Below are 18,040 nucleotides of genomic sequence, written 5' to 3'. Positions count from 1 at the left end.
AACGACTCTAATCCGGCCCCACTGGATGCATTTGGAAAATGTAAAGCTAGGCATAAATGTTTTTACTTTTAGTTAGAAGTGTTGCAGCTTTTCATACTAACAAAGACCTCTCGTAATAGATAAACAATTAAATAGCAGAAACATTCCCGTCTTTTCACTATTGACTATAAAAATGTCTGTTTTCGGTTTTATTTGTTTTTCACAATGGGTCCACAGAAATAAGGACATTTTCTACAAATTAACAGAAGCTTTCTGTTTTATAATAACAGGACCATCTGGGCATTGAGCTGCCAGGATTTAGTCCTGTAATTTTACACATTTACTTCTTACAATTTAAGACTGAAAGCTTTCAGATTACAGCAGCATTTCTTTATCATGTGGAAAAACTGTGAAGTACTGTTGAAATTGTCCTTGTTCACATATTAAAATATGTCAGGGACTAATGTGTAGTTAAACTTCTTTACACTGACAGAAAGGAGAGTTTCACTGGCCCCATTTAAGATTAAAGTGAGGTGTATGTGACCCACGATGTAAAATCAGTTTTACATCCCTGGTTTTAGGGGAGGGGTGGGTGGCAAAACTTTGAGGGTCGAGGAAGGGAAAGAGGAAATACAGCATCACTTCCAGGACTGATTTGGTAAGAATGTACGCATGTGTGGACGGAGGAAGAGGACTCAAATGCAGACACTTGGAATTAAACTATAATTTTAAAAAACGTGAGACGTTTATTTGTGGCTTGGAAATACTACAAAATGGCACAAAAATGCAGATGCACACTGACGGGAGACTAACTAGAACTGGGAAAAACTAAATGCTAAACACAAAAGACAAAGAACAAAACCTTGAACATGATTAAAAATCTGAACATGGAAAAACCTGCAAACATAGAGGCATCGAAAAATGACAAGAACTCAACAAATGACTTGACAAGGACTAAATGAAAACGCACAGACTAAATGCGCATAGGAGTTGATCAGGGGAAGTGGAAATACATGGGGAAACAGCTGATTAGAGTCAACATAATACCCAATGAACATGTGACACCAGACCTCTTCAAAATAAAACAGGAAACATAATGAGACGCAGAAACACATGAAGGGCGAGGGAGACTTAAACACAGGGGTGAAGACACAAGGGGATTCGAATAAACAAACTTTAACAGGGCAACATGGGCAAAATAGAAATGAACTTAGAGAAGCTAATGAACTTTAACATAAACCATAAACATAAAAATATATTAAAACTCAAAACGCTGGATCGAATGATCGTGATTGTGACGATGCAGCATCCGTTTTTGGTAAAGATGACTCACCCGCATGCAAATATGCCAGAAAAATGTCCACGGGGGGTTCGGAAAAATCACAAAATCTGCTTTGTATTTGTTGCCTGACCCCGGTGACACAGGCAGTTGTGTCTGCGATTCAGCAGAGAATTTGTGCCACTGTTGTTTTACCGGTGGAAGAGAGAAAGCGACCTGTGTTTTTTCAGTAAAATCTCTGAGGCAATGAAGGCCCTTCGGTGGCGGAACAATTACACAATGGTGCAAATTAATAAATGCACATTAGCGGCACAACACAGGACTTCACCACAGGCTGGAAGGCAGAACATCCATTTTCCTGGAATTATACAGGCTGCAGAAGATGCTTTACTCTATGTTATAACTAAAACCTATTCCGCTATTCCAAATTAGTTTTGTCCATTTGCAGCTGTAATTTTATCAGCAGAGATGCGGATGCATTTCACTTAAACAGTCAAAGAACCAAAACATAAAAAAATAAAATCTCCCACGGTGTACTATTTACATTTTTGCTTCTAGACATTTTGTCCTGTGGTTTTAAGAAAGTGGATTTGTGTTTTCTCCCCGGTTTATTGCTCGCTTTAAACAACCTAGCATCAGGTATTAAAAGCAGTGCTTTCACATTAATTCCACTGCAGCTGTACTCACTAATCAACAGTGAAGATGAAAACTAACAGCATGCACCAAATCAAGAGGTGTATACAAGACTGCGAATTGGGATGTTTACATTATTCCAGCACAGGAGGAAAAAAAAAAAAGGGTAAATCCTTCTCTCAATCGTATAATTTTAAGGAGGATGTTTTATTATACAGGATGTGTGAGTGCTGCTTACTTGGTTGGAGGTTTGAGCCTCTTCTTCAGGCCCAGGTAACACTTCACATCCTTCAGTGGGATTGTTTTCTCGGCTTTAGCGCTCTGCAAAACCAAACCAAACACACTTTGAGCAGGTAAGGTGGCACAGCAAAGACTGCATTCAGCAACAAACACAGAGACACTCATGGCCATTTTTATAGGTACACCTGTTCAGCTACTTGTCAATGCAAATATCTAATGAGCCAATCATGTGGCAGCCACTCAATTTATTTAAGCATGTAGATGAAACTGAGCAACAGAATGAAGAATAAAGGTAGTTTAAGTGATTTTGAATGGTACCACACATGCTGGTCAGAGTATTTCAGACACTGCTGATCTGCTGGGGATTTCCCCCCCCCAAACATCTCTAGGGTTTACAGAGAATGGTCTGGAAATGAGAAAATACTAATATAACACGAGCGGCAGTTCTCGGGAAAAAAACGACGTCTTGATGTCAGAGGTCAGAGGAGAATGACCAGACAGCTTTGAACTGATAGGAAGGAAACATTAGCTCAAATAGCCTCTCTTTATGGACATGAGCATCTCTGAATAGACAACACATTGAACCTTGAGGCACATGAAGACCCAACCAGTGACAGTTAACATTAAACAATAAAATGTGGAAAATGTTGCCTGGTCTGATAAGTGTCGATGTTACAGTCACATGGTAGGGTCAAACATCCTCCACAGTCACCAGATCTTAATCCAACACAGCACCTTTGGGATGTGGTGGAACAGGACATTCACATCATGAATGTTAAATATGCACCAAATGTGTGATGATGCCATGTCAACATGGGGCAAAATCTCTGACTTAAGGCAGTCCTGAAGGTAAAAAGGAGTCCAGGTCGGTACCAGCGAGACGTGCCTAATAAAGTGGCCAATGGGTGAACACTCTGTTCCTGAGTGATGGTGTTGAATAATGGTCAGGAAAGTGTTACTGCAGAACATAGACAATGGCACAGCAGAGCTCACCTTTGACATTTTGGATATAAAACCTCCTTCTTTTCTAATATTAGCAGGAACCTTTGTCATAATTCGTGTATAAATATTTGAGTTCTGGGCCAAACCGTGTTTTGTGAGGTCACTGTGACCTCGAACTATCAAATCAGTTCGCTTGAGTCTAAGAGAAAGCTTGCACCATACATGATTAAATTCCCTCCAGGTCCTCCCAGGATGAAGCGCTCAAAAGGATGAGACGGACGTGAGGCCAGAATGTGAGGTCGCATGTACCTTGACCTTTGACAACCGTAATCTAATCAGTTTTTCCTCAAGCCAAAGTGAATGCTTATGTCCAATTTTAAGAATCCCCTCTAGGCATTCGACATATGTCGGATTCAAGACGATGGGCGGATGGTCAGATGGACTGACGGATGGACCAAAACATGATGCCCCCGACTGCCAGCTGTCACCAGAATGGAGGCGTACAAAGGAAAAACTGCATATTGTTTGGAATAATTATCTAAATTCAAGGGGGAGAAATAATTAAATTTACTGAAATAATTAAAACTACAATAAAATGCCAACAAGTGCCATTCCACAGAATCGCAACACAAATCATTACCGGCAAAAACCTCTTCTTCCAACTGACAAAGAACAAAGTGAAAGAGAACAAAGCGAGCGAAATCAAAGTTGTAGCTTTGCCTCTGACACCTACACATCACAACCCACCACACATTCAGTGTTTCATCCAGCATAATCTGCACTAAGTACAGACCTGGCAGTAATTGCAGAGGCCAAGGAATATCAATTAAGTTCCAGTAACACTTCTAATTTCCCCTGCATTTATGCAGTAATTAGCTACTCTGGTGCGACCTTAAAATAATTAAATAAATAAATGAAGCTTTCAGTGAAAGTACACCTCCCCGTACACACAGCACCAACCTTATCCATTTCCCCCCTCCCACCTACCCCTCACCACCCAAGCCTACTGCCAGAACTACTGCACCCCCATCAATTATTAACACTTCTTCACACTCCTTTACGAATCCTATGTTTCTGCAGAAATGTGCTGAGAGGAAAAGCCCTCTAGGGAGCTCGGTCCTGCTGGTCGTCTCTCAAGCACGCGTCGCATTCTTTCCCTTTTAAAAAAAACTTTTCCTTCTTAATTTGAAAATTTTGAACCTTGAGACAAACACGTTGCCGGGGAGACGAAGCGCAGACCGGCTGGATTTTTGGTCTGTTTCGGTCGTAGTCGTATCGGCTCCATTCAAACACATTTCGGCTTTCTTGAGCAGCTCCATAACCTTTTAAATTACCCCGGGATTAATGGCGCACTCTGTTCGCCGGAGACACTGTGTTTCCATGGCGGCGAGTGTTTGCTGTAAATGTGACAGCAGATTAAGGCGAAAGTGTACTTACTTTGATATCCCTGTAGAGCAGCAGCTTCTCTGAATGAAGCACAACATACTTGTCCTGAAATTTGTGCCCTGACAGCAGTTTGGAGCATCCGTCACTGAACTTCAGATAGTCGCCTTTCAGAAAATGCTTCTGATCTGTTGTGAAACAGGACAACGCTGTATTGGAAAACAGAGAATTCAAGGGGTTCTGGGTTCGCTCACAAATCTGTTGACCTGTACTTATTTTTAATGAATGCTTTTAATTCAGTAAAATATATGCAGGGTTGGTTGGATACTACCACCACACAAGCTGCACATTTTGTCCAAACTAAACTAAAACTGTACTCACTGAAGGGCATCTACCTGTTACTGTGTCTGCCTGCTCCAACTACATATCCATTCACTTTAGCTAACAAACTGTAACATGTTTGCATCTATAACCACGCACAAGTTTGAATTTTGGGGGATACAGTCAAATATATACATGACTTTTATCCATCACTATTTAATTACTTAGCTAACCACCTGTAGTTATTGTCCACTGTAATTTCATATACCTATATCCTTTTATGTAATACTTACAGCTCTAACGCCATCAACTGTAATTAAATACATTGTACTTGTTTTTAAATGTTAACTCATTTATTTAGTGCAATGGTTTATTTATTTTATTGCTTTATTTTTAGCTGCCATTTTTACTCTGTTTAATTTTCATCAAACTATTTCCTAGAACTGAAAGTACCTGGCCTATCAACTGCTTTAGCTTGATGTTTAGACCACTTATTAATTGTGGCTAATAGCAACAACACAGTTAGCATTAACTTCAAGCTATACTTACTTACACTCTGAATTGATTTAAATACAGCTTTAAATAATTTCCTTACATCACCCCTCCACCACCGTGCTTCACAGCTGGTATGAGGTGTTTGTGCTGATATGCAGTGTTTGGTTTCCTTCAAGTATTGTGCTGTGTATTATGGTCAAACATCTCCACTTTGTCCAAAGAACAGAAGTTTTGTGGTTTGTTTCGATGCAACTTTATACACCTAAACTATGCTGCCATGTTCTTTTATGAGAAAAGGGGCATCCTCTACCGAACCTGAAAACAGGCCATGCTCGTTGAGACTTTTTCTAAATGTTCTTTCATGAACTTTAACATTTAACAAGCTAATTGACTCCTGTAGAGTCTGACATTTAGCCCTTGAATGTTTCCACTTGTAAATAATCTAATAATCTCTCACTCTAGAATGATGGACTTCAAATTGGTTGGAAATGTCTTTATAACCCTTCCCAGAATGATGGGCAGCAACAATTGCTTCATTAAGATCGTTTCTGCTTAGCATTTTGTTAACACGCATCTGTTTGCTTCAGACCAGCAAACTTCAAGACTTCTGTTTTACCTTTCAATGCTCACACTTGCCGATGATGAGATGGTCAAGTGCACTTGATTAGCAGCACATGGCTGATACTTAACTATAACTAAAATACTTTCTATGAAAGCAGTAATCTTAGTTTTCTGGCTTTTTAAATAAATAAAGACACTTTTTGAGTTGTTCTTCATCAAAGAGTGTATGCACCCAATCTCAAAGCCTTCATTCATGTCCTGATATGCTAATCCAGGGGTAGGTAACTCCAGGCCTCCAGTGCCGGTGTCCTGCAAGTTTTAGATGCGTCCTTGATCCTACACAGTGATTCAAATTGCTAAATTACTAAAGGACACCTGTCTGACTGCTGAAGTTCTCCAGAGGCCTGGAACTAATCATTTGATTCAGGTGTGTTGACCCAGGGTGAGATCTAAAACCTGCAGGACACCGGCACTTCAGGCCTGGAGTTGCCTACCCCTGTGTTAATCATACAATTTCATTACTTTTATGAACAAATACTATGAACAAAAGTGTTGTACTTGTACTACCCTGGAGTAAAAGCACAAAAAAGCACAACATGGCTGGGTATTATGAGTTTAAACTAAACTATTATAATATAAAAAACAGTCATCAATAAATGAACAAATGAGCTGTTGAGGAATAATGATGATCTGAGAAATAGTAATGCTGGATAACAAGATATGGAACAGCTGCTTCTTCTTTTGTAACATCTACAGCATACTCTACCTTCCCCAAGAAGTTTGAAACCTACAAACTTCTTTATAACAAGAAAAGCAGAGCTGGGGTAGTCCAAGGAGCTCCACTCCAACACCTGCTCAAGAATCTTCTCACTGTGGTGCAACGGTCGCTCTGTTAAAAAAAATACATGAATTAATTAATAATAATTTAGCTCAGAAACAGAGAAATGATTAAAGATAAAGTATAGCAAAGATGGCAGAGATCTGAAGACAAAGTGGTCGCAAAAGTCTTTTGTGTTCTCTGATCTCACACGAATTATAAACACACAAAACAAAACCACATCATAAAATCCATGACAAACTCCAGTTAGCTAAATAACAAAATTATGTTGTTTCCCCCCCAGTTTCATCACAGAACAGATTAAATTATCTACAGCATATCAGGGCCTGATTATAAAAACACACTCATGTGCAAAATAGACCTATTATCTCTTCTTAATTGGCGAACAGGGTACATGCTATCAGCCAAAAAAAGGAAGATAATTTGTGTACCACCACCCCTGCTCCGATGCTTCCATCTCTACACTCCCCTGTTTTTCATAACCAAAGAAGGTTTTAAAATAAATAAATAAATAAAAAAAGGGAGGAAGGGAAAAAAAGAGCCACAATGGCATAACCTATTCATAACAGTGGGCTTATCTTCTCCCTGGAATCTCTGCAGGCCCAGGCCATGGAATTAGTTCCTCATTTCCCCACAAATATTAGCTCCCCTTTTCTGCTTATTGTCCTCGATAACAGTGTTTATCGGTAGCTATATTCCAAAATGGCTAATTAACGCACTTCCCCTCCCTCCTTTATGCTTTTACGAGCAAAACCTGTCACGCTACCGCCTTCGAAATCGCTTAACTATTTACTGTTCCACAGACATATTGTTTTGGCATAGAAAATATGCTGAACCTTCAGCAAATATATTCAGTATTCAACACACCTTCATTTTTAGAAGAGGACGGCTCGTCCTCTGTAACTTTGTGAAGAGCAAAACAAACACAAGAGTGAGGTGTAAACTTTCAGTGAACTGCTCCGTGACGTGCACGGGGGAGCGCAAGCTAAGCAACTTCGCGACAAAGCTCAACTTCGTCTGTAGGCCCCCGCCCCGTTCTTGACGTATACCGCGTTATGATCAAATGCAGCACGTGTAGTGCGTGAGGCGGCCTCCGTGCATATTAATGCAGGATGAGGTGGGTCATCTTTCTAGGTTGATCATGCAGGAAAGATGAAGGCAATTTATGACGTATGACGGTAAGGATGATTCATTTATGTGCATATCAAACTGACGATGCTTGGCTAATTTCCCTGCGTGCTGCCGCGTTCACAGGCGCTGGTTCATTAGAGATAGCATAATCTCTCACCAGGTCCTCGGATAAGAGGAAGTGTGATCTTTGTATGTGCCCCTAAATGGAAATGGCCACTTGAAAGGTGATGCAATGTTAATTGGACCGACGGAGAACGTGACGGCAGAAAAGTTTAGAGGGAAACTTTCATTTCATTTATAACGTAAGTTCACATTTTACTCGAAAAATTTGGAGGTCACACAGAAAAAGTGTCCTTTAGTTGTAATGCAGCAGGTGTATAAAAGTTTTAGCAGTCTGGAGTCAAAGCCAAATGATAGCACTGAGGAATGAAAGCAGAAGCTGGGTTAAAAGAAAAAGATGGGAAATTGCATATGATAATAACATCCATAGCATGTGTAAATTACCTCGTGACATTAACCGACGTTAATGTCAAAGGCAAAAGTCTTCACAAAGATCAGTGCGCATAAAAACTGCTGTCTTTCTGAATGTAGCATTTCAGTTAAAGAATAAATGACCTTTTCATCCCAACAAAAAGTACTTATTGCTAAAGAGGTGCTTCTTCGGTATTAGGCTATTTCCTTCAGATGGATTTTAAGAAGTCGCAATTAGTGAAGTGTTGTTGCACAAGTTTGGATAATCTGAGGGAAAGAGCTATATGTTATATTTAAAAGCGGATTAAAGTAACAGACAAGTTACAGTGGAGTGAGGTTCAATAGTTAGAGACATATTATACTCATTTCCAGCTGAATGCTTTTATTCTTGCGCTCTGCTGGGCCTTGATACAGCCCCCTTAGATCGTCTACAATTTAAATCAAGCCAAACAAGAAACCGACATAAAATCTGATGATTGGCTAATTTCCCAGTGTGCACGGGTGTGTAAGTAGGTAGTGACTTCTCAAGCTATTACTCATGCCCACGCCATGTCTGCATACTGTGCTACATGTGCCGCACATAGTGGCAAACTATGTGACTGCACCATTTACAAATCACAGCAAACCTCAGTATATATGCTGATGGCAAATATATACTGGCAAACCAACCAAGACTAAAAAATAAAATAAAAACTAAAAGTGACTTGTAAATAAGGCAGCAAATAAAAATACCTTCAAGTAAGTCGAGGACAAAAAAGCTTGCTTTCTATGCTTACTTCACAGCAAAAATAAACTTATGACTCATGACTTCGACACATTAAAGTGAAAAATAACAAAAAAGGACAATCTCCTAGGAAAGGCTGTTGGTTTGAAATGTTTCACATTCAACCAATTACAAGTAGCTGCTACAATCAATCGACATTGCACAGGTAGGAGGCAACCAGCCTCAAAACAGTCTCCAAATAAGAGCAACTTGTCTGGGATGTGTCTCTGTACAACAGGGAAACAGGAAATTGCCAACTTGAACCCCTTCAGTCCCAAACTAACAGTAGACTTATTCTGTCTTATTATATGGAGTTTTTCCTTCCTACTGTCGCCAAGTGCTTGCATATCATCACATTGAAATGCCTAAGATAAAGTCCATTGGTATATTCAAACTCCTGTGAGTTTTTTGTGAAAATACATAAACATTTCTAAGAAGGAAGTTTAGTGGTTAGTAACCTGACATACCTAGCTCTCCATTTTCAATGACTTCAAAGGTGGTCCAAAAGTCGTCGGCGTTAACGGCGACGTTCCTCATATTCAGCGCCGTTTCTGCAAGCTCAGTGGGCCGCATGCTGGGGGAGACCTACCATAAATGCATAAAGGGAAACGATCACACAAAGTAAGCAAACTGTGGATATAAAAGGTTAGATCAGGGGTGGGCAATTCCAGGCCTCGAGGGCCGGTGTCCTGCAGGTTTTAGATCTCACCTTGGGTCAACACACCTGAATCACATGATAGTTCGTTACCAGGCCTCTGGAGAACTTCAGGACATGTTGAGGAGCTAATTTAGCCATTTGAATCAGCTGTGTTGGTTCAAAAAACCTAAAACCTGCAGGGACACCGGCCCTCGAGGCCTGGAGTTGCCCACCCCTGGGTTAGATTATAAGCTCTGTGGATCAGTCTCGATGCCTTCAACCATCTTTGTCTTGAAAGAGCCTTTCACTGCTTAACATGCACAACTATGTACACAGCGCACAGTTTACATACTTGACTCTTTATGAACGGCACTGAACTAAGGAAACGCGCCACTTTCCTCCACAGAGACAAATGAAGAATTAATGTTAAACTGCGCTGCTTAGTGCTGCTCTGTAACCCTGTGCGCCCTTGGAGCCCTGCTGTCACCCTGTTAACAAACACAAAAACAATAAAAAAAAAATCCTCCCTAACTTGCACAGGCCTATATGCCTCATAAAATGCAATTACTCAGACAATTAAGTCAAATGTCTCTTGATTAGTTCGTATGTGCGGTACTCCCATCAGGTTAAACCACGGACGTCTCGGCCCAATTCCATCATCCACCCTCGCCTCTCAGTCTTTCCACCCTCATCCTTTCTCCAGCTTCACCTGCCTGCATCCCCTTCCCCATTTTTTCACCTCACTACCAGGACCTTTGGGAAAGCAGGTGCACATACACACACAAATTCACACCAGGAGCAGTACGGATATACACACTCTCACCTTGATTAAGCAGCATTTCTCTGGCTCTCTCTTCTCCAGGTATACCTCAAAGATCAAGTCCCCAGCCGGAGCAAACTGAGGAGGGAAAAACAGAGGCAAAAAGAGTCACATCAGCTGAATCCCAACATCGATGAAGCACGATTAATTGGAATAATTTTCTTCTAAATTTCTGCTCCTGTGTGCCACGAATGTAAATGGAGAGAAAGGCGAGAAATGGTTGGAGGATTTTTGAAAAAGCAAAGGTCGTTTTCAGAGCCGGAGGCAAACAGAATCCCGGTAGCGCTAATGGAATGCAAAACCCGGCTAAATAAAGAGAACATGTGTGAGACAGGCGCGCTCGGAAAGGTGGGAGAGAAAGACGAATGTTTCACCTACACCGCAACCGAAATGCTTTCCTCAGGTGTTAACTTTAAGTGTGCTGTCAGTTTAAAAATATTTTGAAGAAGCACCTAAAGATATTTTCATGTGTTATTATGGCAATGGAGAAAAAAAACAACACAAGTGTGAGAATGAACCCAGCAGAGAGAGATGGGTTTTCAGCCACTGACTTTTTTTTTGTATCCTTTGAGTCTTGTGCGAGTGAAATACCACCACACAAAAGAAAAGGAAATATGTTTATTCGGGGTAAAAGCCTTTACAAAATGCTGCTGTTTGGGAAGTGAAACCTGACATTTTTAAATCAGAATGTTATGTGTTTATTCACCTTTCTTTGTATACATTTATTTGAAAATGTAGGTGGTTTTAAAGGCAGATATTTACTCTGCTGGTATTCATATACAGCATATACAGTGATATCTATTCCCATGGCATACATCTGAACGCTGAACAAAATAGCTCTCGGTTGTCGTCATCGTTTCCAATCTTGACACAGCTCAGATTACACTAATCTCCAGCTATTCTGTTCTTGGGTCCTACTTGATTAGTTTCGAATGATTCACAGTTCAAAAATATTTATCATATACTGGACCTCAGTGCAACCCCTCAGTTCATAAACAGCATTTACCCTTTGAGGCTACCCTCCATTTATACCAAGCCTCTTGTGTTTGGCTGTGCTTTACAAACAGAGTTTTAAGAAGCAGGTTTGTCGGGCTTCAGTCAGCTAAGAACAAGAAAATGAGGATATAGTTAACACAAGCTCCCCCCAAAAAGTAATCCCGTTACTTTACTGATTACTTATTTTAAAAAGTAATTAATTACTTAGTTACTTTTTAAAAACACGATTTACAACCTGAATAGGTGATAAAGCCTATTTCAGCCCAATTCTACTTTTTCTGTATAATCCATCATACAAAATGTAATCAAATGGAAAAGTCTCTTTTTAAAACTTGTTTCATTAGTTTTAACTTTATGCATCAAGGAAAAATTAAATTATATGCCTTGAAGAAATTTGTTTAACATTTAAACCTATTTTCTGCATATTCCCGCATATAAAATAAAATTATTTTTTGTGTTTACACTCACTCTTTCACATAGATGCAAGTAAAACACAGCAAAAAATCTTCTTGATGCATTCTCAATCATCTAGGAAAGTAAATCTCCAAAAGTTAATTCTGTTCATCTGGACGTAGCGTTTTGTGGGAGAAACATTTCATGAGAATTTGCATATTTATGATTAAGCAACTGACCTCCCAGCCCAGTGTTCCTTCAGTGGGCTGGTTTCAGTCATTATGCAAATGTCCTGTTTATAAGATTTGGAAAAACCTGCAGTCAGCTGAGACTGAAGAAATCACTTGGATGAGTGACGAAACGTTTCTCCCACAAAACTCTACGTCCAGATGAACAGAATCAACTTTTGGAGACAGCAAAAAATAAATAAAATCAAAGATTCAATGGCACTAAGTTCAGTCGCTCTTAAATCTATTTTCCCGTTTGGCAGGAGTAGAGCAGGCAGAGATTTGCCCGGTGCCATAGCGGTCATGTCGGTGGGAGGATCCGGGGGTTTCTCTGTGAATTTCACATTCCTGTCGCAGCTTGCTAGGTGCTTGCTCAGATTTGAAGGTAAATTTTTCCCTGTAGAAAGAAGTTTTCTTCCCACGCAGACTGTACAGCGGACACTATAACGTTTTTGTCAACTAAAACTTAAAGAAATGTCAGTACATCCACGCTTTAAACGCTGCATGGCCGTACTCTCTCCAACACTCCACATTATCCATTTTCGATCTACACACAACTGTTGTTGCCACGGACGTCGCACATGCTTACGTCGTTGTCATGAGGCACTCTCACAAATAAAATCATGATGGTTTAGTAACGCAGTAACGCAGGGTGCTTACGGGAAAGTAACAGGAATCTAATTACAATAGTAATCCCTTACATCAGCGGTCCCCAACCACCACGGACCGGTTTATGCCCGACAATATTTTCATGGACTGGACTTTAAGGTGTCGCGGATAAATACAACAAAATAAAACTAGTACCGGTACTGAAAAAAAGAAGATTTATTCATAACACGCGTGAAAAGACCCAGGAAAACCAAGTTAACGATAAAAACGGTAACAAAATAACGCTGAAAACCGATAAAAACCCTGAAAACCATACATTTCACACCTGAGCCTCAACTCTCGCGGCCCGGTACCAAACGACTCACGGACCGGTACCGGTTGGGGACCGCTGCCTTACATTACTTGTTACTTGAAAAAAGTAATTGGCTTACAGTAACATGTGACTAATGCGTTACTGCCCATCTCTGCTGGTGAACCTTCCCAGGAGTGACCAACCTACCAAAAATACTCCAAGAGCATCAATGGCTCATTCAGGAGGTCACAAAAAACGCAGAACATCTGAAGAACTGCCTCACTTGTCTCAGTTAAAGTCAGACTTCATGATTAAACCATAACATAGAGACTGGGAAAAAATGGCATCCACTGGAAAGTTCCAAGAAGAAAACCACTGCTGACCAAAAAGAACACAAAGGAGCATCTCAAAAAGCATCTTCATGATTCCCAAGACTTCTGGGAAATATTCGGTGGACTGACGAGACAAAAGCTGAACTTGTTGGAAGGCTTGATTCCTGTTACATCTGGAGTAAAACTAACTAACTAAACAAACTAACGTACGTTCCATAGTTGATGGAAATATGAGTTCTGTTCTCTATTCATGCCTTGAATCTGAAGAGCAGTTGGGTTATTGCAGCAGGGCAATGATCCAGACACACCATTAGTCGACCTCTGAATGGCCTAAAAAAAAAAAAAAAGCCCAAAAAACAAAAACGAAGGTTCAGGAGTGGCCTAGTCAAAGTGTGGACTTAAACCTGTTTGAGATGCTTTGGTATGACCTTAAACAGCCTGTTCATGATGAAAAATCCTCCAATGTGTCTGAATTAAAGTAATTCTGCAGAATCGAGTGGGCCAAAATTCCTCCACAGTGATGTGAAAGACTCACTGCCAGTTATCACAAATGCTTGATTACAGTTCTTGCTGCCAAGGGTGGCACAACCAGTTATTAGGTTTAGGGGGCAATTATTTTTTCCACACAAGGCCAGGTAGGTTTGGATAGTTTTTCTGCCTTAATAAACAAAATCATCATTTAAAAACTGAATTTTGTGTTTACTCAGGTTGTTTTTGCGTAATATTAAAATTTGATTGATGATGTGAAACATGCACGTTTCAGAAATAATCCCCGTAACTCTGACTTTCATTTTTCACTTGCAGAAACACAAAGAGAAGAAGAGAGTTTTCTAATTCAATGTAAGCTATGCAAAATTTTTAAAAAAAGAGTTTTTAAATCTGCCCGACATCAAAGAGGTCAAATTCCAAGTAATGTCTCGCTTGTCGGTACAAATCACAGCACCTTTCTCCAAGTGCTGGAGCTTTAATCCTCTGCTCATCAAATTAAAAAGCGGCAGTGTGAAAAACTAAAAAAGTTAAGTGAAAACGTGAAAATGAATTTATATTTTTGAGATACAGGGTCATAGCTATAGCACCTAATCTGGATTTCTGGCAATGCAGCGGGAGCAGTAATCTGTCTCAAGAGAATTAACAACTAAGTGGGCACGACAAGGGTTCTTTTTTCTTAGATATCTTGAAATTACAGTTACTTTTCTTTTGTCATTTTAATGTGCAGGTGAACTGAGGTCCATTATTGGCTTTGTGCTGGGAGAACTATCGCATTGAAAAGAGGGAAGGAAGCCACTTCTGACTCCTGTGGCCCTCAAATGACACAAAAATTACAGTCATTCAAACCAATGGAGCTAAAGCTGTAATTGTGAAAATGTCACACACAGATATGGGGCCATCTTGCTTTCCTCCTTCCCCTTCATTGTTGTGTATTGGGAGGAATACCGGGACCACTTTACAAACATTACAGCTGTGGGCTGCAAGATAATTAAAGGGGAAAAAACATGCTGATTACTGTAGAGAAAAGGAAAGGGAAGTTTAAATGTTTTAAAGGGTTTTAAGGAGATTATGGAGTAAAGAATGAAGCCATTTCTAATCTCTCTAACCAAAGCCGTCCTCGGCCTGGCTGTAAATGCAAGCATCGATTTTTCAAGTGGCACTTCGAATTTAAAAGGCATGACAATGTCTCGCACCTCATTATATCACTGATTTACTCACTCCCTAAGTCGAACTATACTATCCACTTGCTGGCTGTCTTCTTGCCATTCTTCCTTGAAGACGAAACAGATGAGGTCAGAACCTTCACCTGGAGGGCCCCGAGTCCTCTGAGACAATCGTCTCGTGGTTTTCGAGTGAAAACCCAAGAGCCATTTGTCCTGCAAAGCTTCTTATTCATACTTCAGCTTCTGCCTAGGCTACACACACAGTTGCTCAGTTTCTTCTTTAGACTACAGCCATGCTGGCTGACGCTGTTCAAAGCTCTTTATGATGAAGTGACATGAAAACTGGCATCAACACCCCAGTCAATTTGGTGATTTATCTTACCCCCAATACTTTAGAAGCTATATTCCATTAGATTCAGTTGTACATTATACTTTAGTGCTAATTAACAAAGGTCAGCATGCTCTTATAAAAGTTTTTTGTGAAATCAACTCCTGTGTCTCAGGAGCTTTATTTAGCTGCTTCTCTTTTTAAAGGGTTGCTCGACTTAAAGGCACCCACCCGTGCAGGATAAAAATTAATTCTCACATTCTTGAGTTTGTTGATTAATTCCACTCCAGAGGAATCTATAGACTGAATGTTGATGGTTTTTATAATAATGCAACATTATCCTGAAACAGTTGCTGTTTAGAAAAAAAACAGGATGAATGATGACCGTTGCATTTAATAGAGTTCTGCCCTTTTGGTAACAACCCAGAGCTGAAAAGCAGTTTTTACCATTTTCAGATAGCCTGTTGAAAAAAAAATGCAACTGAAGTGCTGTTTTTTACATGATGGCTTATGTAAAGCTGAGCCACACATCACTATAAATACACCCCATGCATACATAACCACAAGAGTGGCATTTATCTGTGGGTGGGAAATCTCATCTTTACCAACTTTTTCCATATTTCTAGAAGCGGAGTGCAAGTGGAAGGCGATTCTGCATAACAAAGATCAATATTATGGACATTTCAGTTTACTGCTTTAAACTTTTCACCTTCGTATCAGGCACAGACCGACTTCAATTGCTCTTTAGCTTTTGCTCCACGGTCTGGCAGTGGCCTTTACAGCAAAGCCAGCGAGTGATCATAAACGATCAAACAGAGTCAGTAAAACAAGATGGTTAATGTAACATTAAATGACTTTAAGCAAAGTTTTTAACTTTGCTAAAATTTCAAATCATCCCTAAAATAAACATACCTATTATCTCCGCAGAGAAATGTTCTCCACGCTGACTTGTAATTACACTAAATAATTGCTCTTAATGAAAAAACTAATAACTTTCCTATTTTAAGACCTCCGAATTCACATCCAAAATCAAAACCTCATCCCAATTTTCACCTCCGACGGCTTTCTAATAGCACTTGCTTTCCACTGAGTAACTCTTTTGCCCCCGAGCAGCCGACGTTGTTGTGAAACCCTACGGACAAGGCTGAGGGAGGAAGGCAGGGGCAGAAAGGAGCGCTCATAAACAACTTATTTCAGATTTCAACAACAGCAGCGGCATGTGATTTCATCTTTTTTTTTCCTCCACAGTTATCTGAACCAAATGTTTTTCTCGGCTGAGGCATCCAGGCATAAAGTACCTGCTGTAAAGGTTAACAGGAACAAAGCCCTTTTTCCTCACCCGCCTGCTCCTGCCTCTCCCTTCATTTCTGCCAGAAAAACAGGAAACCTGTTCAAACGAATCCCACATTTTAGAGTCCCTGACGCACGCAGGCAAATCAATGCACACACACACACACACACACACACACTGAACACCCATTTGTGATTTCCATTCGGGTTCTGCGGGTCGACCTACTGTCGTGTCCTTCTTGTCGTTCCAGCGTGTGATGAAGCTATTCTCTCTCTCCATCTGTTGCACCTGGTCTTCACTGACCTGTTGAAAAAGCATCACAAAACACACACGCACACACACACACACACACACACACACAAACACACGTCAATTCAGACTGAGCCAGAGAAAAGTTTCTAATCAGGTAAACCGCACTTGAGAAACATCATCTTGCTTGATAGAATCCTGCAGCCATTTTTGATGGTCATATTAATTTCAGCGCTTAAATGCGATACGTGGAGGAGCAGATTAAACCTGGGAAAGAGTGAGCTGCTCAGCTAACACTTCTAAAACCTCATTTTGAAAGAGAAAGTTGGCTGCGATGAGTGCTCGACACTGAATACTCTCTTCTTTCATAAAGCTCTGTGTGGGAAATGACTTTTTTTTCTCCAATCCAACTTTTTTTTTAAACATCATTATCATTTTCAGAGAACAATTTCCTTTGTTGGAGTTATACGAGTGGCAGCAAAGATTGGGGTTGAAAATAAAATCCAAACAAACTGGGAAACTCGTCGCGTGTATGTGTGTGTGTTTAGGCCTGATAATGGGCGCCGTCGACAGAAGCCACCACAGAACTGGTGCTTTAATTGGCGAAGCGTCTCTCGTTTTATGGTCACACTGAGCGTATTCGGCGCTATTGGGCTCATGATTGGTTGGGCTTAATGGCTATTTGTCATGCGAATGATGGCGTCGCCAACCGATTTGGAGTGAATGAACCTCCTTTTACGTTAGAAAAAGAGGGATCCGGGCGTTCCGAAGGGAATTAACAGTCAGTCGGTGCTGCGTATCCCATAAGCCAGGCAGCTCTCCAAGGGTAACATTGATCCTGAGCTCCCCCCCCTCTTTCCCATCCACACATCAGCAAAGTCAAGCCTGTTGTGGAGATTTGGCAACAACACTTCAGCTCCCCAGATGGTTGTAAGAAAGTGTAAATAAAGTCATGCCTGCAGCTTGGTTTAGATATGCAATATGGTAATATCTGGATACTTTGTTTCGGTTTTTTTACTCAGCCATTGATTGTCTACACATTCATTACAGCTTCTATCCTGTGTTACAGGATGAATGATAAACACGTCTGACACTGACTGTGCGAAACATGACAGCGTTCGCAGGATAAGATCTATATTTTTCCGACTCTTCACCCAGTTTTCAAATGAAGGCCAGAT

The 18,040-nt window shown here is 40.4% G+C and overlaps 1 protein-coding gene across 2 annotated transcripts in view; it reads right to left on the bottom strand.

Moving 5' to 3' along the window:
- Nucleotides 1-18,040, bottom strand: part of arap2 (ArfGAP with RhoGAP domain, ankyrin repeat and PH domain 2) — a 168,931-nt gene that overhangs the window by 8,647 nt on the left and 142,244 nt on the right. For both annotated transcript variants that reach the window (XM_026162146.2, XM_080290822.1), the window contains exons 24-29: nt 16,839-16,916; nt 10,497-10,571; nt 9,504-9,621; nt 6,600-6,722; nt 4,511-4,644; nt 2,130-2,212 (exon numbers count right to left, since the gene is read on the bottom strand). In XM_026162146.2, coding sequence (XP_026017931.2) covers nt 2,130-2,212; nt 4,511-4,644; nt 6,600-6,722; nt 9,504-9,621; nt 10,497-10,571; nt 16,839-16,916 — 611 coding nt within the window. The remainder of the gene's footprint in view (nt 1-2,129; nt 2,213-4,510; nt 4,645-6,599; nt 6,723-9,503; nt 9,622-10,496; nt 10,572-16,838; nt 16,917-18,040) is intronic.

Source organism: Astatotilapia calliptera, chromosome 3 (genome assembly GCF_964374335.1).
Source record: "Astatotilapia calliptera chromosome 3, fAstCal68.1, whole genome shotgun sequence".
Classification (NCBI taxonomy): Eukaryota; Metazoa; Chordata; class Actinopteri; order Cichliformes; family Cichlidae; genus Astatotilapia; species Astatotilapia calliptera.
This window is presented reverse-complemented; position numbering and strand designations above follow the sequence as displayed.